We start from the raw sequence: 24,828 nt of genomic DNA on the forward strand, positions 1-24,828 counted from the left end.
TGGAGAGGCTCCAGAGGAGGCCACAAAGATGATCAGAGGCTGCAGCAGCTCTGCTGTGGGCACAGGCTGAGGGAGCTGGGGCTGTGCAGCCTGCAGAGGAGAAGGCTCCAGGCAGACCTCAGAGCAACCTCCCAGTACCTGAAGGGCTACAAGGAGGCTGCAGAGGGACTGTCCCCAAAGGCCTGCAGGGACAGGAGCAGAGGCAATGGTTTGGGATGAGAGCAGAGCAGATTGGGATTGGAGGTGAGGAACAAGTTCTGCAGCAGGAGGCTGCTGGAAGGCTGCAGCAGCTCCAGCCCTGGAGCTCTTGCAGGTGAGGCTGGAGAGGGCTGTGGGCAGCCTGCTGCAGTGGGGATGTCCCTGCTGCCTGCAGGGCTTGGGCTGGGGGAGCTCTGGAGCTCCCTTCCAACCCAACCCATTCTGTGGTTCTATGGTCGGAGCACAGGAGGGTTTCATGCTGCAGGCCACAGAAAAGTTGTTGCTTGTTGATGTGAACAGCCTGGAGCCTCTCCAGCAGCTCCAGGTCCCTCTGGTGTTGAGGGCTCCAGAGCTGGCCCCAGCCCTGCAGGTGAGGTCTCCCCAGAGCAGAGCAGAGGGGCAGGATCCTCTCTCCAGCTCTGGCCACACTGCTCTGGATGCAGCCCAGGCTGCCCTTGGCCTCCTGTGCTGCCAGTGCCCATTGCTGGCTCCTGCCCAGCTGCTCCCCCCCAGCACCCCCAAGGCCTTCCCTGCAGGGCTGCTCTCACTCTCCTCCCCCCCAGCCTGGGGCTACCCAGGGTTGCCCTGACCCAGGGGCAGGACCTTGGCCTTGGCCTCATTGAACCTCCTGAGGTTCTCTCAGCACAGCTCTGCAGCCTGCCCAGGACCCTCTGGATGGATCCCATCCTGTCTTTCAGTCTCACCAACCACAACCACTCAGCTTGGTGCCATCTGCAGACTTGCTGAGGGTGCCCTCAGTCCCTGCAGACCTCCAAGATCAGCCTGGATGTGCCCCTGGCAGCCTGCTTTGGAGGTGTCCCTGCTGCCTGTGGGGGGGGGTGCACAGGTTGACCTTGGAGGGTTCCTTCCAAGCCAGTGCAATCTGGGAAGCTGTGAAACCCATCCTGAGCTTGCTGCCCATGCCCTGCCCTAAGCCTTGGCTGCTCCTCACCTTTCCCCACCTCTCTCCCAGGCTTAGGTGACTTCGAGCCGTGGGTGCCGCCGGCTGCTGTGGCAGCAGAGGAAGGAGGAACAGCTCTGCTGGGCTGCAAGGTGCCAGAAAGTCACCCAGAGGCCCAGGTGCGCTTTCAGGTGAAGGGAAGGTGGCTGGAGCAGTCCACAGGTGAGGAGATGTTTGGTGCCCCTGGCCCACACCAGCTGCCCTGCACTTTTCTCTTGGCATTAAAGGCAAAGCCTCTCCAGCAGCTTGGAGAACTTCTGTGGAGACCTCCTGAGTCCCTGCAAACCCAATCTCCTTGTCTCCCTTCCCTGCCTCTCTAGACAACTACCTGATCCTTCCATCTGGGAACCTGCAGATCCTGAATGTCTCTTTGGAAGACAAAGGCTCCTACAGATGTGCAGCCTACAACCCCCTGACCGGAGAGCTGCGGACGGAGCCCGCGGGGCGCAGGCTGGCAGTGAGCAGTGAGTGCAGCACAGCTCAGGTGCAGGCAGCAGTGGCCCCAGGTGTTCAGCATGGCCAGAGCAGCCTACAGTGGGGAGAAGGAGCTGGGAGTGCTGGGGACAACAGCCCAGGAGCAGCAAGGTGTCCTGGGGGCATGGAGAAGAGCGTGGCCAGCAGGGCAAGGGAGGTTCTGGGTTGGACTGGATGAGCTCCACAGGTCCCTTCCCAGCCCTGCCATCCCCACTGCTCTCTAACTCCAAGCTGAGTCAAACTCCTCTGCACTATTTGCACTGTCAGTTCTCACTTCCCTTCCCTGTGGGGGAGCAGCAGGGCTGTTTCCCAAATCGCAGGAGGGGCTGGGAGGGGATTGCTGCTGATCCCACAGGCTCCTGGGGCTTAGTCACCAGGAGGAGCCACCGTGGCAGCCTCACGGCTGGGATGGCAGCGTGTGGCTGCTGACAGGCCTCATCTCCTTTCTTCCAGGCTCTTCCTCAGGTGGCTTCCACATCCTTCACCCCCTGTCCCCCCAGAGCCTGGCAGTGCCTCGTCACAGCCCCCTGACCCTGGAGTGTGTGGTCAGCGGCTCGCCCCCGGCCTCCATCCGCTGGCTGAAGGACGGCCGCGACGCGCTCCGCAGGGGCAGCTGGAGGCTGCTCCACTCCCACCTGGTGACAGACAGGCTGGAGGTGTCTGATGCTGGGAACTACTCCTGCGTGGTGGGGAATGGCTCTGGAGTGGTGGAGCACAGGAACTACTCCCTGACAGTGCTTGGTAAGGAGCAAAGGGAGCCTCAGATCCAGGGCGTGAGCGCTGCCTCTGCCTGCTGGCTGCGGTCGGCACCCGAGTGCCAACCGCTCCTGCCTGGAGGTCTGCCCAGGATGACTTCTCAGCCCCTCCAGAGCTGGGAGCCTTCCTCTCCAGACCCTTCACAGGCTGAAGCAAACAGCCAAGGAGCTCCCAGGGAGGAGCTGAGCTGTTTGCCTGCCTGCCAAGTGGTGGGGAGCTGGAGGCTTGAGGAGGGCAGATTGAGACTGGAGAGGAGGAAGAAATTCCTCAGAGTGAGGGAGGGGAGAGCCTGGCACAGGCTGCCCAGGGAGGCTGTGGCTGCCTCCTCCCTGGAGCTGTTCAAGGCCAGGCTGGAGGAGGCCCTGAGCAACCTGGGCTAGGGGGGGGGGGGGAGGGGGGTCCCTGCCCATGGCAGGGGGTTGGGACTGCAGGATTTTGGGGGTCTCTTCCCACCCAAGCCCTTCTTTGTTGCTATGAGTGAGGGCCACCAGCAGTGCCTCACCTGCCGTCGTTTCCCTCTCCAGAACCTCCCTCCATCTCCAGGGGGCTGCAGGATGAGGTGGTGGCCGCGGGCGGATCCGTGCACTTCTGGTGCGAGGTCCGCGGCAGCCCTGCCCCCAGCCTGTCCTGGCTGCACAACGCAGCTCCGCTGCGGCCGTCCCCGCGGCACCTGCTGGCCGGCAGCCGCCTGCGGATCCGCGGCGTCAGCAGCCAGGACGCCGGCGTCTACCAGTGCATGGCTCACAACAGCCTGGGCTTCGTGCAGGCCAGCGGCAGCCTCCGTGTCCAGACAGGTAGGAGCCCTCCAGAACTCAAATCGACCTTCTGTGCTTCCAGCTTTGCTCTGGTTTTAACCACAAAGTGGTGTTTGTGACCACTGCTTGCAGCAGAGCTGACAAAGAGCTGCTCTGAGGTGAGGAAGGCAGCAGCCTCCTGAAGTGCGTGGAGAAGAGTGTGGGCAGCAGCAGGGCAAGGGAGGTTGTGCTGCCCCTCTGCCCTGCCCTGCTGAGGCCACCTCTGGAGCCCTGGGGGCAGTTGTGTGCTGCCCAGGGGCAGAGGGCCAGAGAAGTGCTGGAGAGAGGGCAGGGGAGGCTGGGAAGCTGCTGAGGGGCCTGGAGCAGCTCTGGCAGGAGCCAAGGCTGAGAGCCCTGGGGCTGAGAGCCTGCAGCAGAGCAGCCCCAGAGGGGCTCTGACCAATGCTGATCAATACTTCAGGAGTAGCAGTCAGGACTATGGGACTAAGCTTTGTTCAGTGGTGCCCAGTGCCAGGCCAAGGGGCATTGGGCACAAACTGGACCCCAGAAGGTTCCTCCTAACCATGAGGAGCAAGTTGTTTGTTGGGAGGGTGCTGGAGGCCTGGAGCAGGCTGCCCAGAGAGGTTGTGGAGTGTCCTGGTGTAGAGAGCTTCCAACTCCCCCTGGGCATTGTGCCCCTGGGCAAGCTGCCCTGGGTGCCCTGCTGGAGCAGTGGGGTTGGACTGGGGAGCTCCAGGGGTCCCTTCCCACTTCCTCCATGCTGGGGTCCTGTGGGTTTAGGGATTCAGCTGTTCCTGGGGTGTTTCTCTTTCCACCTCCCAGCTCTCCAGCTCAGGTCAGTCAGCTGCTGGTCACACTGCAGATGATTTATTCTGGCACAGCAGTCCCAGGGCCTTCCTGATGACATTTCAGCCCAAGATACTTTCCACCACCTAGGACTTGATTTCTGCTAGCACAGGGATGCTGGACAGACCTCTGCTGTCCCTCTTCTTCCTGTCATGTAGCAAAGGTTTTGTCCTTCTCTGTGCCTCTTAATATTGAGCTGAGCTGCACAGAAGCTGCTTGAGCAGATGCTTTGGGACCTGCTGGGCTGAGCTGGACTTGTCTAAGCTGGACTTGCCCATGCTGTGCTCCTCACTGGAGCCAGACTTTCAGTGTTCAGAGCACTGCAGCTCAGGTCTGACTGTGGTTTGCTGGCAGCCTTTGCTCAGCACAAGTCTCAGCTGATCCTGGAATCGTTTCGGTTGAAAGAGACCTTCAAGGTCATCAAGTCCACTGCTGGAGCTGCTCTCTGGTTAGCCTGCAGAGGAGGTCTGGAGAGGCTGCTCCTGTGGTAGGATCATGGGATGGCTTGGGAGGGAAGAGCCCTGTCAAGCTCAGCCAGGAGCACCCCACAGGACCCCAGCATGGTGGGGATGGGAAGGACCTCTGGAGCAGACCCAGTCCAACCCCTCTGCCCAAGCCCTTGACCTAGAAAATGATGCTTGAGTTAATGTTCTCACCCAGGTCCCCTGAGATCACCACATCATGGACTGGGGGTTGGAAAGGACCTTCCAAGCTCACCCAGTCCAGCCCCCTGCAGCCAGCAGGGACATCCCCACCCAGAGCAGGCTGCTCAGAGCCCCAAACAACCTGCCCTGGAGAGGTTCCAGGCATGGGGCAGCTCCACCTCTCTGGGCAGCCTGGGCCAGGCTCTCCAGGGAAACATGGTTCTAAAACTGCTTCCAGTGAAGCACCTGGGACTTGAGCAGTTGCACTGCCCCATGCTGGTGCTGAGCTTCATCCTCCTGCACCAAACTGATCCTCTGGTTGTGTTGTTTTCCCCCCAGGCAAAGGCTCCAGGCCAGTGATTGTCTCTCCCCCCAGCAGCACCACGGTGAGGGCCGGTGGGGAGGTGACCTTGTCCTGCAATGCCACCGGCCTGCCCCTGCCCACCATCTGCTGGTACGACAGCAGAGGGCTCCTGCCCAGCTCCTCTGCCCAGCTGCCTCACTCACACCCTCAGGGAGCTCCTCAAGCCCTGCTGGGGAGCAGCAGCACGGCTGCCCCCTCCGTCTCCCGCGGGCTCCAGCTCCCTGCCCGGAGCTGGCCGGGGAGCACAGCTGTGAGGCCACCAGCCAGCATGGCTCTGCCCTGGCCAAAGCCCTCCTCACAGTGGGTGAGCCCCAAGCACCAAGGACAGAGCCTGGCTGAGGGCAGGAGCACCTCAAATGAAGAGCTGTAAAAGCAAGGGGGTGCTGGGGGGCCCTGGGGAGCGAAGCAAAGGAGCCAGGGCTGTCTTCATGGCCCAGTTCCTCCTGTCCACCTTAGGCAGAGCACAAAGGTCTCTTGCATGGCCTCAGTGCTCTTATGTGTGACAAGAACTGTTAGGTGACATTAAGAACAGGATTGGGTGCCCCAAGGTCCCTTCTCAAGAGCTGAGGGATGTTTAGATAAATGAAGTGGCTCAAGAGGCTCAGCTGAGTGCAGGCTCAGCTCACTTCAGCTGAGTGTCAGCAGGATTTATCCAGCAGGCCAAGGGGCACTGGGCACAGAGTGGAGCCCAGGAGGTGCCACTGGAACAGGAGGAGAAAGTTGTTTGTTGGGAGGCTGCTGGAGGCCTGGAGCAGGCTGCCCAGAGAGGTTGTGGAGTGTCCTGGTGTGGAGAGCTTCCAACCCCCCCTGGGCATTGTGCCCCTGGGCAGGCTGCTGTGGGTGCCCTGCTGGAGCAGGGCTTGGACTGGATGAGCTCCAGGGGTCCCTTCCCACCCCCATGCTGGGATTCCAGGTCAGCAGGATATAATCCATGGCTCCATATCTCAAGCCCTTGATGCCCAGCAGCTGGAGTTTAACACTCACTGCCATGCTTTGCAAAGGCACTGAAGGCTTCACTGGGAGTCTGGAAGGAGAAACCTCAAGGAGCTGATCTTGTGTAGCTTCCCAAAGAGGTCACTGCTGGACCTGGCAGAGTGGAAGCACAAAGCTCAGCATCACCCCAGAGCTCAGCCTGTGTCACCCAGCACACCCCAGCCCTTCACCAGCAGCTCCCTGGCAGCTCTGGCTGTGACCTGCCTGTGGTGTCCAAGCCACTGCTGCTGCTGGGGCAGGAGGTGGTGAAACCATCTGGGTTTGGTCTGCAAGTCCTGAAGCGGTTTCTGGGAGCTGCCAGGGTTTTAGAGCTGCAGCCAGGCTCAGGTGCTGAGGTGTTTGAAAGAAGAGTTTGTGCCAGGTGACTCTTGGGAAGCACCTGAAGGACTCCAGCTGTGGCTGCAGGGAGGTTGTTTGGCCATGGGATCATCTCCAGCAGCCCTCAGCCTCGGCAGCACACAGTCAGAGAAGCTTCTGTGGCTGCAGAAGGATTTTTTTGTCCTCCTGCTGCTGGAGCTGTTCCCCAGCATGATTCACTGCCTGGGTTCAGAAGGGGGCAGGACAGCTGCAGCTGCCCTGCGAGTGAGAAACCACCAAACTGCCAAATGACAGCCCCAGGCTGCCTTATTTTAGGTCCTTTCTGAGCAGTGCTGGTGGCTGCATGCAGGGTGGTAGCTTCCCAGAGCTGCTGAACACTCCAGAAGAACTTCTGCACGTGGGTTTGGGGGGTGGAGTGCTTGCTGGATAAGGAGTTGGGCTGATGAGTGCAGCCAGTGATGCTCAGTGGCTCAGTGGCAGGTGGAGGCCAGTGCCAAGTGGTGTCCTCAGGGCCCAGTGCTGGGGCCAGGGCTGTTGGTGACCTGGGCAGTGGGATGGAGCCACCCTCAGCACATTTGCTGATGACCCCAAGCCGTGTGGAGAGGTTGACAGTGCTGGAGAGAAGGGATCCATCCAGAGGGACTTGGACAGGATGGAGAGCTGGGCCCAGGCCAGCCTCATGAGGGCCAACAGAGCCAGTTTGGATTTGGCCTTGAGCAGCCTGGCCTGCTGAAGATGTCCCTGCCCATGGCGTGGAACTAGATGGTCTTTAAGGTCCTTTCCAACCCAGCCCATTCCATGAAATGAAGGAGAACACTCTCACTGACTCTGCTCAGTGGTGCCCAGGGACAGGCCAAGGGCCACTGGGCACAAAGTGGAGCCCAGGAGGTGCCATCTGAACAGGAAGAGAAAGTTGTTTGTTGGGAGGGTGCTGGAGGCCTGGAGCAGGCTGCCCAGAGAGGTTGTGGAGTGTCCTGGTGTGGAGAGCTTCCAACCCCCCCTGGGCACTGTGCCCCTGGGCAGGCTGCTGGGGGTGCCCTGCTGGAGCAGGGCTTGGGCTGGGGGAGCTCCAGGGGTCCCTTCCCACCCCCTCCATGCTGGCTCTGGGATTCTGTAGTGCCCAAGCTGGGGACTTGTGACCAGCTCAGTGCTGCTCTGTTTCCCTCTGGGGCTGGGGAGCTGAGCAAGCAAAGCCTAAGCGGCACAGGAGACAGGGCTGGGGCTGCAGGCAGCAGCCAGGGCAGCGTGTGAGGACACTGCAGCAGCCTGGCCACAGGCATGGCACAGCCTGGAGGAGGCAGAGCTCAGCTCCCAGCTGCTCCCTGGGAATGGTGACCCCGGGGTGTGTGTTCCAGAGCAGGGCCCCCAGCCCCTCCCCAGCCGCTGCCTCGCTGCCCTGGGGCAGCCATAAACACAGCCAGGACTGCAGCTCTGCTGTCACCAGCCTCAACCACAGCCTCTCCCCACCCCTCAGAGTCCATTGCCCTGTGCTGGCAGGCCTGAAACCATGCCCTGCCCACCCACAAACCCTCTGAGATCAACCACTCTGCCCTGGAGCTTCTTCCTCCTGCAGTGGCTGCGGAGTTTGGTCCCAACAGGAGTGGGAGATCCTTCTGGGGATGCTTTCAGCAAGCTGCAGCTCACAAAATCATAGAGTGGGCTGGGCTGGAAGGGAGCTCCAGAGCTCCCCCAGTCCAACCCCTGCAGGCAGCAGGGACATCCCCACTGGAGCAGGCTGCCCACAGCCCTCTCCAGCCTCACCTTGAACATCTCCAGGGATGGAGCCTCAAGGTTGCTCTGAGTTCCAACCTTCCTCTGGGAGGTTGCTCTGAGGTCTGCCTGGAGGGAGCCTTCTCCAGGCTGCACAGCCCCAGCTCCCTCAGCCTGTGCCCACAGCAGAGCCCCCTGGGCTGGCTTTGGTGGCATCCCAGGGTCAGTGAGGAGCAGCCAGCCAGGGGGAGCTGGCTGGGAGCGTGGCTGCCTCGCCAGGAGAAGAGAACTTTTCCTTCCCAGCCTTCTGAAAGAGGGGCCAAGAATAGCAGCCACACTTGCTGCTGGTATTTTAATGGAGGTTTGGAGGAATCCAAGGCAGCCAGGCTGGGGCTGCCCAGGGCTTTTCATTTCCAAGGCATTTGTTTGGTTTGTAAACCAAGTTCCCCTCACTGCTGTCCCCTTCCAGACCCCGCACGTAACATAAACCCCAGGGCCCTGCCCGTGGGGACAGGGCACACAGCATCTGGCAGCCCCCTGCCTGCAGCCTGCAGCTTCCCAAACCTTCTGCACTGAAGGTTTGCTCGGCCTGGGTGAGCTCAAGATGTCCAACATCCCTCCCCCCACCCCCCAGCTATCCTGCCTGGAATGAGATGAGCCCCAGGTCACCCCAGGAGAGCTTTTCAGTCGTTGTCTGGCAGCCTGTCCTGGAGCAGCGCTTGGGTGTTTGCTCTGCTTTTGGTGCCAGGCAAGGGAAATCATGGAAGGGTTTGGGTGGGACCCAAGGGCATCCAGGGCAGCCCCCTGCAGCCCCCAGGGACATCCCCAGCCACAGCAGGCTGCTCCCAGCCCCAAGCAACCTGCCCTGCCCTGCTGCCAGCCATGGGGCAGCTCCACCTCTCTGGGCAGCCTGGGCCAGGCTCTCCCCAGCCTCAGGCTCAACCATTTCTCCTTCTCTCCCCTCTCAAGCTCCCTCTTTGCCTTCCCAACCATCCCCCCTTGGCCTGGCCCAGCAGGCCCTGCTCCAGCCTCTGTGCCCAGCTTGCTTCAGGTGCTGGGAGGCCACCAGAAGGTGTCCCTGGAGCCTTCTCCTCTGCAGGCTGCCCAAGGCCAACTCTCTCAGCCTGGCTCCCAGCAGAGGGCTTCCAGCCCTGCCAGCACTGCTGTGGCCTCCTCTGGCCCTGCTGCCCCAGCTCCCTGCCTGTGCTGTGCTGAGGGCTCCAGAGCTGCCCCAGCCCTGCAGGGGGGGTGAGCAGAGCCCAGCAGAGGGGCAGAATCCCCTCCCTGCCCCTGCTGCCCACCCTGCTGGGGCTCAGCCCAGGCCAGGCTGGGGCTGGGCTGGCAGCGCTGGGTGCCGGCTCCTGGCCAGCTCTGCACCCCCAGCACCCCCAAGGCCTTCTCCTCAGCCCCAGCCTGGGCTGGCCCTGGGGCTGTCCTGAGCCAGCTGCAGGACCTTGCCCTTGGCCTTGTTGTTCCTCAGGAGGGTCACACAGCTCCACCTCTCCAGCCCATCCAGGTCCCTCTGTGTGGATCCCATCCCTGCCCCTCCCTGCTGGGTGTCATCTCCAGCCTTGCTGAGGGTCACTCAGTCTCCAGGTCTAGATCATTGTTGAAGATATTAACCAGCTCTGGTCCCAGTGTGGGCTCTGAGGGACACCACTGCTCACTGACTTCCACATGGCACCAAACCATTGGCCTCTACCCCTTGGATGCCATCCAACCAGCTCATTGTCCACCCAGCAGTCCTCCCATCCAGGCCATGTCTTTCTGTGGTAGAGAAGGATCCTGTGGGCAGCTGAGTCCAAGGCTTTAGAGAGAGCAGGTAGGTGACAGCCATAGCTCTTTCCTTGTCCACTGCTGTGGGTCACAGCGGACAGAAAGCCAGCAGGGTGGTCAGGCAGGACTCAGTGTGATGGAGGAGGCTGGAGCAGGGTTTCTGGACATGTTGGTGCTGAATGGCAAGTCAGATCTGCCTGCAAACCAGGCTGGTTCCCAGCACAGACCCTCAGCTGAAGCAGCTCAGCCCTGCAGCCTTCAGAGCTGATGGAAAGTGCAGCTGCAGGCGCAGGGCCAGGAGAATGACCTCCTGTGCTCACCAGCTGGGGCCACCAAAAGCTCCTTGTGTGACCAGCTGGGTGTAAGATCCTCCTCCCTGTGTCTCAGGCACAGCCTTGAGCCCTCCTCTGCTCCTGATCTGCACTGCCACTGTTTGTGTCTCGGGGGTGCAGCTCAGGGGGTGCAGCTTGGGGTGCAGCTCAGGGGGTGCAGCTCAGGGGGTGCAGCTTGGGGTGCAGCTCAGGGGGTGCAGCTCAGGGGGTGCAGCTTGGGGTGCAGCTCAGGGGGTGCAGCTCAGGGGGTGCAGCTTGGGGTGCAGCTCGGGGTGCAGCTCAGGGGGTGCAGCTCGGGGTGCAGCTCAGGGGGTGCAGCTCAGGGGGTGCAGCTTGGGGTGCAGCTCGGGGTGCAGCTCAGGGGGTGCAGCTCGGGGTGCAGCTCAGGGGGTGCAGCTCGGGGTGCAGCTTGGGGTGCAGCTCAGGGGGTGCAGCTTGGGGTGCAGCTCAGGGGGTGCAGCTCAGGGGGTGCAGCTCGGGGTGCAGCTCAGGGGGTGCAGGTTGGGGTGCAGCTCAGGAGGTGTAGCTCAGGGGGTGCAGCTTGGGGTGCAGCTCAGGGGGTGCAGCTTGGGGTGCAGCTTGGGGTGCAGCTCAGGGGGTGCAGCTTGGGGTGCAGCTCAGGGGTTGCAGCTCAGGAGGTGTAGCTCAGGGGGTGCAGCTTGGGGTGCAGCTCAGGAGGTGCAGCTCAGGGGATGCAGCTTGGGGTGCAGCTCAGGGGGTGCAGCTCAGGGGGTGCAGCTCAGGGGGTGCAGGTCGGGGTGCAGCTCAGGGGGTGCAGGTTGGGGTGCAGCTCAGGAGGTGCAGCTCAGGGGATGCAGCTTGGGGTGCAGCTCAGGGGGTGCAGCTCAGGAGGTGCAGCTCAGGGGTGCAGGTTGGGGTGCAGCTCAGGGGGTGCAGCTCAGGAGGTGCAGCTTGGGGTGCAGCTCAGGGGGTGCAGCTCAGGGTGCAGCTCAGGAGGTGCAGCTCAGGAGGTGCAGCTCAGGGGGTGCAGCTCAGGAGGTGCAGCTTGGGGTGCAGCTCGGGGGTGCAGCTCGGGGTGCAGCTCAGGAGGTGCAGCTCAGGAGGTGCAGCTCAGGGGGTGCAGCTCAGGGGGTGCAGCTTGGGGTGCAGCTCAGGGGGTGCAGCTCAGGGGGTGCAGCTCGGGGTGCAGCTCAGGGGGTGCAGGTTGGGGTGCAGCTCAGGAGGTGCAGCTTGGGGTGCAGCTCAGGGGGTGCAGCTCAGGGGGTGCAGCTCGGGGTGCAGCTCAGGGGGTGCAGCTCAGGGGGTGCAGCTCGGGGTGCAGCTCAGGGGGTGCAGGTTGGGGTGCAGCTCAGGAGGTGCAGCTTGGGGTGCAGCTCAGGGGGTGCAGCTTGGGGTGCAGCTTGGGGTGCAGCTCAGGGGTTGCAGCTCAGGAGGTGCAGCTCAGGGGGTGCAGCTTGGGGTGCAGCTCAGGAGGTGCAGCTCAGGGGATGCAGCTTGGGGTGCAGCTCAGGGGGTGCAGCTCAGGAGGTGCAGCTTGGGGTGCAGCTCAGGGGGTGCAGCTCAGGGGGTGCAGCTTGGGGTGCAGCTCAGGGGGTGCAGCTCAGGAGGTGCAGCTTGGGGTGCAGCTCAGGGGGTGCAGCTCAGGAGGTGCAGCTTGGGGTGCAGCTCAGGGGGTGCAGCTCAGGGGGTGCAGCTTGGGGTGCAGCTCAGGGGGTGCAGCTCAGGGGGTGCAGCTCAGGGGGTGCAGCTTGGGGTGCAGCTCAGGGGGTGCAGCTCAGGAGGTGCAGCTCAGGGGGTGCAGCTCAGGGGGTGCAGCTCGGGGTGCAGCTCAGGGGGTGCAGCTCGGGGTGCAGCTCAGGAGGTGCAGCTCAGGGGGTGCAGCTCGGGGTGCAGCTCAGGGGGTGCAGCTCAGGAGGTGCCTGGGGATGCTGAGGTTCAGGTTTTCCTTCTCCCTTGAGCGAGGAACTCGGCAAACGACCCCAGCCCAGCTGGGCAGGGGGCTGAGCTCCTGGCCTGGCTACTGTGGAGGCGATGCCGTTGGCTGCTGCGGTGTGCCCGGCGTGGGCTGCACCTGCAGCAGCTGCAACCTGCCCCCTGCCTTGCAGCGCCCTCGGGACCCAGCCCTGCGGCAGCGGCCCCGGGCGAGGCGGCGCCGAGCGGCGGAGCTCCGGGCGCGGCGGCGGTGACGGAGAAGGCCTCGGAGGGAGCAGCCCCCCCCGAAGCCCCAATCATCCTCAGCCCCCCCCAGACCCCCAAGGCCGATGCCTACACCCTGGTGTGGCGGCCGGGGCGCGCCGGGGGGCTGCCCATCAACGCCTACTTCGTGAAGTACCGCAAGGTAAGGGGCCCGGGGCTGGGGAGCTGAGCCTGCAGGGCCAGCCGGGCACTGACCTGCTGGCACCCGGGCAGGCTGCAGGGAGCAGCCAAGGCCAAGGGCATGAGGCTCAGCAAGGCCAAGGGCTGGGTCCTGCCCTTGGCTCACCACAACCCCAGCAAGGCTCCAGGCTGGGCCAGAGGGGCTGCAAAGTGCCCAGCAGCAAAGGCCCTGGGGGTGCTGGGTGCCAGCAGCTGCAGAGGAGCCAGGGGGTGCCCAGCTGGGCAAGAAGGCCACCAGCAGCCTGGCCTGCAGCAGCAATGCTGTGGGCAGCAGGAGCAGGGCAGGGATTGTGCCCCTGGGCTGGGCACTGCTGAGGCCACCCCTGGAGTGCTGCCTTCAGCTCTGGGCTGCTGGCTCCCAGCAGGACCTTGAGAGGCTGCAGCAGGGCCAGGGAAGGGCAAGGAAGCTGGGGAAGGGTCTGGAGAAGAGGGCTGGGGAGGAGCAGCTGAGGGAGCTGGGGGTGGTGAGGCTGGAGCAGAGGAGGCTGAGGGAGACCTCCTTGCTCTCTGCAGCTCCCTGCAAGGAGGCTGGAGCCAGGTGGGGCTTGGGCTCTGCTCCCAGGTACCAAGGGACAGGAGAAGAGGCAATGGCCTCAAGCTGCCCCAGGGGAGGTTCAGGTCGGACATGAGGAACAATTTCTTCCCCTTGAGGGTTCTCAAGGCCTGGCCCAGGCTGCCCAGGGCAGTGGCGGAGTCCTCCTCCCTGGAGGGGTTTCAGAGCTGTGGAGCTGTGGTGCTGAGGCCATGGCTTGGTGGTGCCCTGGCAGGGCTGGGTGCAGGGCTGGGCTCCAGGAACTGGAAGGTCTCAAAACGATTCAGTGCTTTCATCTGTGTCAGTGCTGGGCTCAGTCACTGCGTGGCAGGGGCTGGAAGGGACCTCTGGAGATCACCTCCCTGGGTTACATCTCAAACTGAGCCATGCCTGTGCCTGCTCCCCCCAGCCAGCCCTTCCCTGCCAGGGGAAGCTGCTTGGTCTATTTTCCTGAGCTTTTGACCCCTCTGCATGCTGATCCTGCCTTTAGCCCCCAGGGAACACTTCAGAGTTTTGACCTGGTGGTTCCTGGCCCCTGCTGCCAAAGCCTGCTGCTAGAATCCCTCCTCCCGAGGGGGCTCTTGGGGCACTGCAGGCTCTGAGTGGTTCCTTTTGGCTGCTTCCCTGTCACTCCCAACAGCCCCTGCCACGTGTAGGAGCTGCCCATGGAGGTGTGCTCCTGGTGTCCTTCAGTGCTTTGATGAATTTCCCCCTTTTAAGAGGGGGAAAAAGCCCTAACTGGGGGGGATCAGACCCTTCTGGTGGCTTCATGAGAAGATGCTGGAGCAGAGAGCTGAGGCCTACCCTCAGCTAATCCCTGGTGTCCAGAGCTGCCTGCTCAGCTTCACCACAGCCTCAGTGGTTTATTTGTGGAGGAATCTTTGCCTTTTCCTTTGGGATTTGGGGTAATTCTGCCCTGCAGAGGTCAAGCATTAAGAGGCTGCCCTGCATCTCTGCCTCTCCTGGAGCTGGTGACCTCACTGGGGTTCAGTCAGGGAAGAGGAAACCACTCATTAATCCTCCCAGCTCCTCAGTCTCCCTGGGGACTTCTGTTGCAGCCTCCAGAAGTAACAAAGGCTTAGGGGGGTTGACCCCTTTGAGCCAGGAAGGGATTTCAATACAGGAGGAAAGGCAAAGCTGGGATTCATGGATTCATGGAATGGTTGGGTGGGAAGGGACCTTAAAGCTCATCCAGTTCCAACCCCCTGCCATGGGCAGGGACACCTCCCACCAGCACAGGCTGCTCAAGGCCTCATCCAGCCAGGCCCTGAACACCTCCAGGGATGAGGTCCACAGCCTCCCTGGGCAGCCTGTGCCAGAGTCTCCCCAGCCTCATGGTAAAGAATTTCTTCCTAAGGTCCCAGAAGCCATGCCATGGGCAGAGCCCTGCAGCTCCCCCAGCCCAGCCCTCCCCCCAGCACTGAAGGCTCAGCACCAAACCCTGTCCCTCAGCACCAGCTCCACACGGGGCTGCAACACCCCCAGGGAGGGAGACTCCAGCCCTGCCCTGGGCAGCCCCTGCCAAGCTTTGGGAACCCTCCCAGGGCAGAAAGATCTCCTGAGAGCCAGCCTCAGCCTCCCCTGCTGCAGCCTGCAGCCATTGCCTCTGCTCCTGGCCCTTGGCACCAAGGAGCAGAGGCTGCCCCCTCCTCGCTCCAACCTCCCTGCAGGCAGCTGCAGAGAGCAAGGAGGTCTCCCTCAGCCTCCTCTGCTCCAGCCTCAACCCCCCCAGCTCCCTCAGCCCTCCTCCAGCCCAGGGGCTCCAGGCCCTTCTGCAGCCTGGCTGCCCTGCTCTGGGCAGGCTCCAGCCCCTCAGTGGCCTTCCTGCAGGGAGGGCCCAGGGCTGAGCACAGCCCTGCAGCTGTGGCCTCCCCAGTGCTGAGCACAGGGGGATGGTCACCTCCTGGCCCTGCTGCCCACCCTGCTTCTGCCCCAAGCCAGGAGGCCATTGCCCTGCTTGGCACCTGGGCACTGCTGGCTCCTGGGCACTGACTGCCACCCAACCCCCCAGGGCCCTCTCCAGGCTGCAGCTTTCCAACCACAGCTCCCCAGCTCCAGTTTCAATCCATTGTCCCTGCTCCTGGCACTCCCAGCCCTTGTCCAGAGTCCCTCCCCAGCTCTCCTGGAGCCCTTCAGGTGCTGGGAGGCTGCTGGGAGGTCTGCCTGGAGCCTTCTCTCCTCCCGGCTGCACAGCCCCAGCTCTCCCAGCCTGCGCCCACGGCAGGGCTCTGGGGCTGGCAGTGCCAGCAGCTGGGTGCCAGTAGCTGGGTGCCAGCAGCTGGGTGCCAGCAGCTGGGTGCCAGCAGCTGGGTGCCAGCTGACGTTGCCTTTCCCCCCGGCACGCAGCTGGAGGACGGCGCGGGCGCGGCGGGCGGCTGGCACACCGTGCGGGTGCCTGGCAGCGAGCACCAGCTGCGGCTGACCGAGCTGGAGCCCTCCAGCCTCTACGAGGTGCTGATGGTGGCCCGGAGCGCGGCGGGGGAGGGGCAGCCTGCGATGCTGACCTTCCGCACCAGCAGAGGTAGGTGCAGCACAGCCACCCCCAGAGCTCCCCCAGCCCAAGCCCTGCAGGCAGCAGGGACATCCCCACTGCAGCAGGCTGCCCACAGCCCTCTCCAGCCTCACCTGCAAGAGCTCCAGGGCTGGAGCCTCAACCACCTCCCTGGGCAGCCTGCTGCAGCCTTCCAGCAGCCTCCTGCTGCAGAACTTGTTCCTCACCTCCAATCCCAATCTGCTCTGCTCTCATCCCAAACCGTTGCCTCTGCTCCTGTCCCTGCAGGCCTTTGGGGACAGTCCCTCTGCAGCCTCCTTGTAGCCCTTCAGGTACTGGGAGGTTGCTCTGAGGTCTGCCTGGAGCCTTCTCCTCTGCAGGCTGCACAGCCCCAGCTCCCTCAGCCTGTGCCCACAGCAGAGCTGCTGCAGCCTCTGATCATTTTCACCTTGCCAGAGGACATTCAGTGACATCAGCTCTGTGCTGTCTGTGAAGCCAGGCATGAAATGTTCTGCAGCTGAGCTGCTGAGGAGCAGCCTCTGAATGTTCCAATCCCTGTGGGGCAACCTCCCCTGAGTGCTGCTCTGGGGAAGGAGGAGCTGTGAAAAGCTGGAGAGAGTTCCTCTGGGGATGGTTCACAGATTGCATGGGGTTGGAAGGGACTCTCAAAGGTCATCTTGGCCTGCAGGCAGCAGGGACACCTCCAGCTGGAGCAGGCTGCCCAGGGCCACATCAAGTCTGATCTTGGGTGGATGTTAAAGGTTGCTCTGGAGCTAAGTCAGGAGCAGCCCCCCCTCGGTTGGGTTCTTCAGGGTATCACAGAAGGAGCTCTCTGCACCAGCAGGGTTTTGTGTGCCACCAGACTGCTCCTGGTGTGCTTTGTGGACACCTTGGGGAAAGGCTCTGTGCTGTTCTGGGGGCTGGGTGCAGGCAGTGATGAGCAGAAGAGGCTCTCTGGAGGCTGCTCTCAAGTGTGCAGAAATCAGAGAATTTCCATACTGAGACCCAGAGAGGTGAACATTCTTGTTAAAAACCCCAGAAGCAGAGTGTTTGGGGTGGGAAGGGACCCCCAAAGCTCCTCCAGGGCAGCCCCTGCAGCCCCCAGGGACATCCCCAAGCACAGCAGGCTGCTCCCAGCCCCAACCAACCTGAGCTGCCCTGCTGCCAGCCATGGGGCAGCTCCACCTCTCTGGGCAGCCTGGGCCAGGCTCTCCCCAGCCTCAGGCTCAACCATTTCTCCTTCTCTCCCCTCTCAAGCTCCCTCTTTGCCTTCCCAACCATCCCCCCTTGGCCTGGCCCAGCAGGCCCTGCTCCAACCTCTGTCCCCAGCTTTCTTATAGGTCCCCTCTTGCATGGAAGTTCTGCACCATGAGGGTGGTGGAACCCTGGAACAGGCTGCCCAGGGAGCTGTTGGAGCCCCCATCCCTGGAGACATTCAAGACCAGGCTTGATGGGCTCTGAGCAGCCTGCTCCAGTTGGAGATGTCCCTGCTGACTGCAGGGGGTTGGACTGGATGAGCCCTGGAGGTCCCTTCCCACCCAGGGCATCCTCTGGTTCCACACAGCCTGTGGATTCATGACCCATGCCCTCTGCCCCTGCCCAAAAGCCCACTCAGTCCACCAGTGGCCAGATGCAGCTTCCACAGACATTCCTCTACCCATGGGGTCCCTGTGTGCCACTTCCAGCCTCTGTTGTCCCTCGGTGATGGGACAGAGCTGTGACCCTGCCAGCAGCCGGCGCAGCCCTGCGGGCCTCAGCGAGCAGGAGGCTGTGAGAGGCCACAGACTGCATCTTCTCACCCAGCCCCTCTCTGTCAACTCTTTCTCAGAGAGAGCACCATCCTCCAAGAACACCCAGGCCCCCTCCCCGCCCGTGGGCCTCCCCAAGCCCCCTGTCCTTCAGGAGGGGACGAACAGCTTCGGCGTGGTCCTGCCCGAGCCCTCTCGCCACAGCGGAGGTAGGTGATGGCCGCTTTGCAAGCCCTCTGCTGCAGGCAGGACTCAGCCTCCTCCACTCATCTTTGCCACTGCTCTAGGTGCCCCTGGCACCTCCTCCATGCCCTGCTTGTCCCCTCAGCTTCTCTGGTGCAGGGCCCCAGGTGTGGGACACGCTGGCTGCTCATGGCTTGGCTGAGCACTGCCCTGCTGGGCACAGCCCTGGCTGGAGGGATCCCAAGAGTGGTGCTCAGTGGAGTCAAACCCAGCTGGCAGCCAGGCACCTCAGGGCTCAGTGCTGGGACCACTTCTGCTTAACATCTTCATTGATGATGAAGACACAGAGTGTGTCAGCATCAGCTGGCACCAAGTTGGTGGCAGTGTTGTCCCAGCACCAGGGCTGGGACTTGGATAGGTTGGGTCCATGGACAGCATTCCCAGGAGGAGCTTCAACCAGGCCAAGTGCCAGGCCCTGCCCTTGGGGCACAACCACCCCTGGCAATGCTGCAGGCTTGGGGCAGTGTGGCTGGAAAGCTGCTGGCAGGAAGGGACCCTGGGGGTGCTGCTGGACAAGCAGCTGAACAGGAGCCAGCAGTGTGCCCAGGGGGCCGAGAGAGCCAAAGACCTCCTGGCTGGGCTCAGCAATGCTGTGTCCAGAGGAGCAGGGAGGGGACTGTGCCCTGGGGCTCAGCTCTGGGGAGGCCACTCCTCGAGTGCTGCCTTCAGTTCTGGGCACTCAGTCCAAGAGCTGTGGAGGTGCTGGAGCCAGGGCAGAGCAGGGCAAGGAGCTGGGGAAGGGCCTGGAGAATCAATCTGGGGAGGAGAGACTGAAGGAGCTGGGGATGGTCAGGGTGGAAAGGAGGAGGCTGAGGGAGACCTCCTGGCTGTCTACAGCTCCCTGGGAGGAGGCTGTGCAGAGGCTGCTGCTGGTCTCTGCTCCCAGGTCATTAGTGACAGAGCAAGAGGCAGTGGCCTCCAGCTGCAGCAGGGCAGGGTTGGACTGGACACCAGCAAGAGTGGTCAGGGGCTGGGATCTGCTGCCCAGGGAGGTGGTGGAGTCCCCAAGCCTGGACCTGGAGGTTTGGATGTGGTGCTTGGGGCTCTGGTTTAGGGCTGAGCCTTGCAGAGAAGGGTCCTGGGTTGGACTTGGTGATCCTGAGGGCCTCTCCCAGCCTGAACATTTCTGTGATTCTGTGACTGCTGGCAGTGAGGGCAGAGGTCTGCCAGGTTCTGTGTTTCCAGAGGGGGGCTGGGCTTAGCTGGGTGACTTCATTCCAGTCAGGCAGCTCCCATGGCAAGAACCTGCCTTGGTAGCTCAGGTTTCACATCAAGTCAGCAGGGAGCAGCTCAGGCCCTGCCATGGGGTGTTTGGAGCCAGCAGCTTGGCAGAGCCACCTCATGCCCTGGAGAGCAGGCAGTGTGCCAGGGGATGCTGCTCCCTGCTCAGCTGGCTCTCTAAGGATGGCCTTCTCCTGTCACCCACATTCTTGCTGCTCCTTCTAAAGCTGCTGCTGCTCTGTGCTGAGCTCCCTCTCTGGGCTTCTCTCCTTTGCCCCTGGGAAGGATCCAGAGAAGGAAGGCAAATGGGAGAGGAGTCAAAGTGTGCCAGGGCAGAGCTGTGAGTTCTCAGTGGATGCTACCTGCCCTGAATGATTTCCTGGGGTGTCCCAGGGACAAGCTTATTCCTGATGGCAGGAATCACAGAGCCATTTGGGTTGGAAGAGACCTTTAAAGATCATAGAGTCCAGCCCTTAACCCTAAGCACCACAGCTCCACAGCTCTGAAACCCCTCCAGGGATGGGCACTCCACCTCTGCCCTGGGCAGCCTGGGCCAGGCCTTGTGAAAACTCAAGGGGAAGAAATTGTTCCTCATGTCCAACCTGAACCTCCCCTGGGGCAGCCTGAGGCCATTGCCTCTTCTCCTGTCCCTTGGTACCTGGGAGCAGAGCCCAAGCCCCACCTGGCTCCAGCCCCCTTGCAGGGAGCTGCAGAGAGCAAGGAGGTCTCCCTCAGCCTCCTCTGCTCCAGCCTCACCACCCCCAGCTCCCTCAGCTGCTCCTCCCCAGCCCTGTGCTAGGAGGGCAAAGCCATTCCCCAGCAGCTGTGCTTTGAAGCCTGGTTTCCAGTGCCACCAGCATGTGTCAAGTCCTCTCTGCCTTCCCCTCAGCCTCTGAAGTCATTCACCTGAGTCAGGCAAATTCACTCTGGGGCTCAGCCCTCGACAGTGATTTGATGTCTAAATTTGGGGTGAAACCAGAGGGAAGTGGGGAAGTTCCTTGATGTGGGTGAGGGGCAGGGCACACTGGTGACAGTGCTGAAGATCACCAGGGGACATCTGTGTGCCCAGCTGCAGGTGCCCAGCTGCAGGTGCCCAGCCTGCTTCCTGCCCCCAGAGCTGCTGGCTGCTGGTTCCTCCTCTCATCAGCCCCCAGCTCCGTGCCAGTGGGCACAGAGTAGCTCAGCAGAGCTCTTGCTGGGCATCAGGATGGTTCCCACCAGGTTTACTAACACCTCCTCTTTCCCTTCTCTCTGCTCTGCTGCTCTGTAACTCCAGTGAGGTCAGTAAGTACTCCCCATGCTCCCCTGCATGCTCTGTGTGCTGCTCACTGCTGTTCCTCTCCTGGGGCAGCCTTTGTTGGCCTGGGGGTGGGGGGTGAAGTCCTGCTGGGTTTGGGGCACTCTGGGGGGGGGGGTTGGGGCTCCTTTTCCACCTTCACTCAGTGTGTGTCTCTGTTTCCACGTAGAGATGGGCTGGGGGAGTGCAGCTCCATGTCATCAGTGAGTGAATGACTCTGCTCTCTGCCCTGCAGGAGGGGAGCAGCCCCCCAAGGGGAGTTCAGATCCTCCTGCTCTGCTTCTGCTCTGCTCAGCAGCCACCACTGGTTGCTCCTTCTGCAGGAGGGGAGCAGCCCCCCAGGAGGAGTTCAGATCCTCCTGCTCTGCTCCTGCTCCACTCAGCAGCCACTGCTGGTTGCTCCTTCTGCAGGAGGGGAGCAGCCCCCCAGGGGGAGTTCAGATCCTCCTGCTCCACTCAGCAGCCACTGCTGGTTGCTCCTTCTGCAGGAGGGGAGCAGCCCCCCAGGGGGAGTTCAGATCCTCCTTCTCTGCTCCACTCAGCAGCCACCACTGGTTGCTCCTTCTGCAGGAGGGGAGCAGCCCCCCAGGAGGAGCTCAGATCCTCCTGCTCTGCTCAGCAGTCACCACTGGTTGCTCCTTCTGCAGGAGGGGAGCAGCCCCCCAGGAGGAGTTCAGCTCCTCCTGCTCTGCTCAGCAGCCACCACTGGTTGCTCCTCCTGCAGGAGGGGAGCAGCCCCCCAGGAGGAGCTCAGATCCTCCTGCTCTGCTCAGCAGCCACCACTGGTTGCTCCTCCTGCAGGAGGGGAGCAGCCCCCCAGGAGGAGTTCAGATCCTCCTGCTCTGCTCCTGCTCCACTCAGCAGCCACTGCTGGTTGCTCCTTCTGCAGGAGGGGAGCAGCCCCCCAGGGGGAGTTCAGATCCTCCTGCTCTGCTCAGCAGCCACTGCTGGTTGCTCCTTCTGCAGGAGGGGAGCAGACCCCAGGGGGAGTTCAGCTCCTCCTGCTCTGCTCAGCAGCCACCACTGGTTGCTCCTTCTGCAGGAGGGCAGCAGACCCCCAGGGGGAGTTCAGATCCTCCTGCTCTGCTCAGCAGTCACCACTGGTTGCTCCTTCTGCAGGAGGGGAGCAGCCCCCCAGGGGGAGTTCAGATCCTCCTGCTCTGCTCAGCAGTCACCACTGGTTGCTCCTTCTGCAGGAGGGGAGCAGCCCCCCAGGAGGAGTTCAGATCCTCCTGCTCTGCTCCACTCAGCAGCCACCACTGGTTGCTCCTTCTGCAGGAGGGGAGCAGCCCCCCAGGGGGAGTTCAGATCCTCCTGCTCTGCTCAGCAGCCACTGCTGGTTGCTCCTCCTGCAGGAGGGGAGCAGCCCCCCAGGAGGAGTTCAGATCCTCCTGCTCTGCTCCACTCAGCAGCCACCACTGGTTGCTCCTTCTGCAGGAGGGGAGCAGCCCCCCAGGGGGAGTTCAGATCCTCCTGCTCTGCTCAGCAGCCACCACTGGTTGCTCCTTCTGCAGGAGGGGAGCAGCCCCCCAGGGGGAGTTCAGATCCTCCTGCTCTGCTCAGCAGTCACCACTGGTTGCTCCTTCTGCAGGAGGGGAGCAGCCCCCCAGGGGGAGTTCAGATCCTCCTGCTCTGCTCAGCAGTCACCACTGGTTGCTCCTTCTGCAGGAGGGGAGCAGCCCCCCAGGGGGAGTTCAGATCCTCCTGCTCTGCTCAGCAGTCACCACTGGTTGCTCCTTCTGCAGGAGGGGAGCAGACCCCAGGAGGAGTTCAGATCCTCCTGCTCCACTCAGCAGCCACCACTGGTTGCTCCTTCTGCAGGAGGGCAGCAGCCCCCCAGGAGGAGTTCAGATCCTCCTGCTCTGCTCAGCAGCCACTGCTGGTAGCTCCTTCTGCAGGAGGGCAGCAGCCCCCCAGGAGTTCAGATCCTCCTGCTCCACTCAGCAGCCACCACTGGTTGCTCCTCCTGCAGGAGGGGAGCAGCCCCCCAGGAGGAGTTCAGCTCCTCCTGCTCTGCTCAGCAGCCACTGCTGGTTGCTCCTTCTGCAGGAGGGGAGCAGCCCCCCAGGAGGAGCTCAGATCCTCCTGCTCTGCTCAGCAGCCACTGCTGGTTGCTCCTCCTGCAGGAGGGGAGCAGCCCCCCAGGAGGAGTTCAGATCCTCCTGCTCCACTCAGCAGCCACCACTGGTTGCTCCTTCTGCAGGAGGGGAGCAGCCCCCCAGGAGGAGTTCAGCTCCTCCTGCTCTGCTCAGCAGCCACTGCTGGTTGCTCCTTCTGCAGGAGGGGAGCAGCCCCCCAGGGGGAGTTCAGCTCCTCCTGCTCTGCTCCTGCTCCGCTCAGCAGCCACCGCTGGCTTGCTCCAGGCTCTAACCCTCTCCCCCTGGCTTCCTCCTCAGTGCCAGAGGCTCCTGACCGCCCTACCATCTCCACAGCCTCCGAGTCCTCCGTGTATGTCACCTGGATCCCCCGGGCCAACGGGGGCTCCCCCATCACTGCCTTCAAGGTGGAGTACCGGCGGCTGGGCCGCAGCGGCGAGTGGCTGGTGGCAGCGGAGCACATCTCCCCGGCCAAGCTCTCCGTGGAGGTGCGCAACCTGGAGCCAGGTATCCGGAACCGCCCTGCAGGGCTCCACAGACCCCAGCGGGCAGGGAGGGACCCTCCCAGGGCACCTTCTCCGCCCCCCCTGCGGGCAGCAGGGACGGCTCCAGCCGCAGCAGGCTGCGCAGGGCTGCAGCGAGGCTGAGCCTGAAGGTCTGCAGGGATGGAGCCTCAGCTGCCTCCCTGGGGCCGCCTGTGCCAGTGCCTCACTGTGCACAACTTCCTCCTGAGGTCCAACCTAACTCTGCCCTGCTCCAGCTCCAAACCATTGCCTCTCATCCTATCCCCACAGCCCCTTCTGAACAGTCCCTCCCCAGCACCCTTCAGACACTGAAATGCAGCTCTAGGCTCTCCCTGGAGCCTTCTCTTCTCCAGGCTGCACAGCCCCAGCTCCCTCAGCCTGTGCCCATGCTCCAGCCCCACCACCTCTAGCTGCTGCTGTTGTGCCTGCCTGGCTGCTCTCCTGCTGACAGAATGCTGCAGCTTCTTGGTTGTCTCACTTTAATTTCAGCTTGGATTATCCTGTGTCTGCTCCTCTAGGGGTTGGTTTGTGTGTGTGTGCAGTAGGAGCTAATTGCAGGGATTTTCTGGCTTTCCAAGTGGAAAAAACACACCCCACCATGATTTAATTCTTCATGTGGAGAGGAGGGTTGGGTACCATTGTTATTTTTAACCTAATTATCCTTTTAGGAAGCACTCAAGGCAAAAAGAGAAGGCAGCATTAATGGCAAAACATCAGGCCTGGCTTCCCTGAGAGCTCTGGGAAGGAGCACAAGGGCAGGGAAAAGAATCATAGAGTCATGGAATGGTCTGGGATGGAAGGGAGCTCCAGAGCTCCCCCAGCCCAAGCCCTGCAGGCAGCAGGGACATCCCCACTGCAGCAGGCTGCCCACAGCCCTCTCCAGCCTCACCTGCAAGAGCTCCAGGGCTGCAGCCTCAACCACCTCCCTGGGCAGCCTGCTGCAGCCTTCCAGCAGCCTCCTGCTGCAGAACTTGTTCCTCACCTCCAATCCCAATCTGCTCTGCTCTCATCCCAAACCATTGCCTCTGCTCCTGCCCCTGCAGGCCTTTGGGGACAGTCCCTCTGCAGCCTCCTTGTAGCCCTTCAGGTACTGGGAGGTTGCTCTGAGGTCTGCCTGGAGCCTTCTCCTCTGCAGGCTGCACAGCCCCAGCTCCCTCAGCCTGTGCCCCTAGCAAAGGTGGTGATGATGATGGTGTGTGTGTGGGGTCCTTTGGAGCATCTTTTTGCTGCCCACCATCTCCAGGGACTTCCCAAGCTGGGGGGAGGCTTCTCCGGTGCTCTTCCCTCCCTTGCTCCCCCACATGCCTCAGCCCGGGGCCAGCTCTCCCAGCCGAGGCTGTCAGCGATCCGCTGCCCGGGGCGGGTTTGCCGCAGCCTCTCCTCTCCGCAGGGGAGCTCTACCGGTTCCGGGTGATCGCCGTCAACACCTACGGGGAGAGCCCTCGCAGCGCCGCCTCCCGCCCCTACCAGGTCTCCGGCTCCAGCGGCCGCTTCTCCTCCCGGCCGGTGGCGGGGCCGCACATCGCCTACACCGAGGCCATCAGCGACACCCAGATCATGCTCAAGTGGACGGTAGGTGCCCTGCCCTGCCCTGCCCTGCCCTGCCCTGCCCTGCCCTGCCCTGCCCGGCCCTGCCTTACCCTGCCCTGCCCTGCCCTGCCCTGCTCTGCCCTGCCCTGCTCTGCCCTGCTCTGCCTTACCCTGCCTGGCCCTGCCCTGCCTTACCCTGCCCTGCCTTACCCTGCCCGGCCCTGCTCTGCCCTGCCCTGCCTTACCCTGCCTGGCCCTGCCCTGCCCTGCCCTGCCCTGCTCTGCCCTGCCCTGCCTTACCCTGCCCAGCCTTGCCCTGCCCTGCCTTACCCTGCCCTGCCCTGCTCTGCCCTGCCCTGCCCTGCTCTGCCCTGCCCTGCCTGCCCTGCTCTGCCCTGCTCTGCCTGCCCTGCTCTGCCCTGCCCTGCCTTACCCTGCCCAGCCTTGCCCTGCCCTGCCCTGCTCTGCCCTGCCCTGCCCTGCCCTGCCCTGCTCTGCCCTGCCCTGCCTTACCCTGCCCAGCCTTGCCCTGCCCTGCCCTGCAGCCGCTGGTGAGCAGAGGCTGCCTGCACCTGCAGCAGAGGGGCTGGAGATGAAGCTTTGTAGGGTGCCCTTGACCCACCCCATGGCTCTGCACCCACCCAGGGCCCTGCACCCACCCAGGGCCCTGCACCCACCCAGG

The 24,828-nt window shown here is 62.9% G+C and overlaps 1 protein-coding gene across 1 annotated transcript in view; it reads left to right on the plus strand.

The window, feature by feature from the left end:
- CDON (cell adhesion associated, oncogene regulated) overlaps positions 1–24,828 on the plus strand; it is a 91,271-nt gene that overhangs the window by 36,316 nt on the left and 30,127 nt on the right. The window contains exons 4-13 of the mRNA XM_054176015.1: positions 1,172–1,321; positions 1,480–1,623; positions 2,087–2,374; positions 2,914–3,183; positions 4,974–5,204; positions 12,194–12,426; positions 15,343–15,517; positions 17,316–17,444; positions 22,393–22,599; positions 24,007–24,188. Coding sequence (XP_054031990.1) covers positions 1,172–1,321; positions 1,480–1,623; positions 2,087–2,374; positions 2,914–3,183; positions 4,974–5,204; positions 12,194–12,426; positions 15,343–15,517; positions 17,316–17,444; positions 22,393–22,599; positions 24,007–24,188 — 2,009 coding nt within the window. The remainder of the gene's footprint in view (positions 1–1,171; positions 1,322–1,479; positions 1,624–2,086; positions 2,375–2,913; positions 3,184–4,973; positions 5,205–12,193; positions 12,427–15,342; positions 15,518–17,315; positions 17,445–22,392; positions 22,600–24,006; positions 24,189–24,828) is intronic.

The sequence above is a fragment of the Dryobates pubescens genome, chromosome 34 (genome assembly GCF_014839835.1).
Source record: "Dryobates pubescens isolate bDryPub1 chromosome 34, bDryPub1.pri, whole genome shotgun sequence".
Classification (NCBI taxonomy): Eukaryota; Metazoa; Chordata; class Aves; order Piciformes; family Picidae; genus Dryobates; species Dryobates pubescens.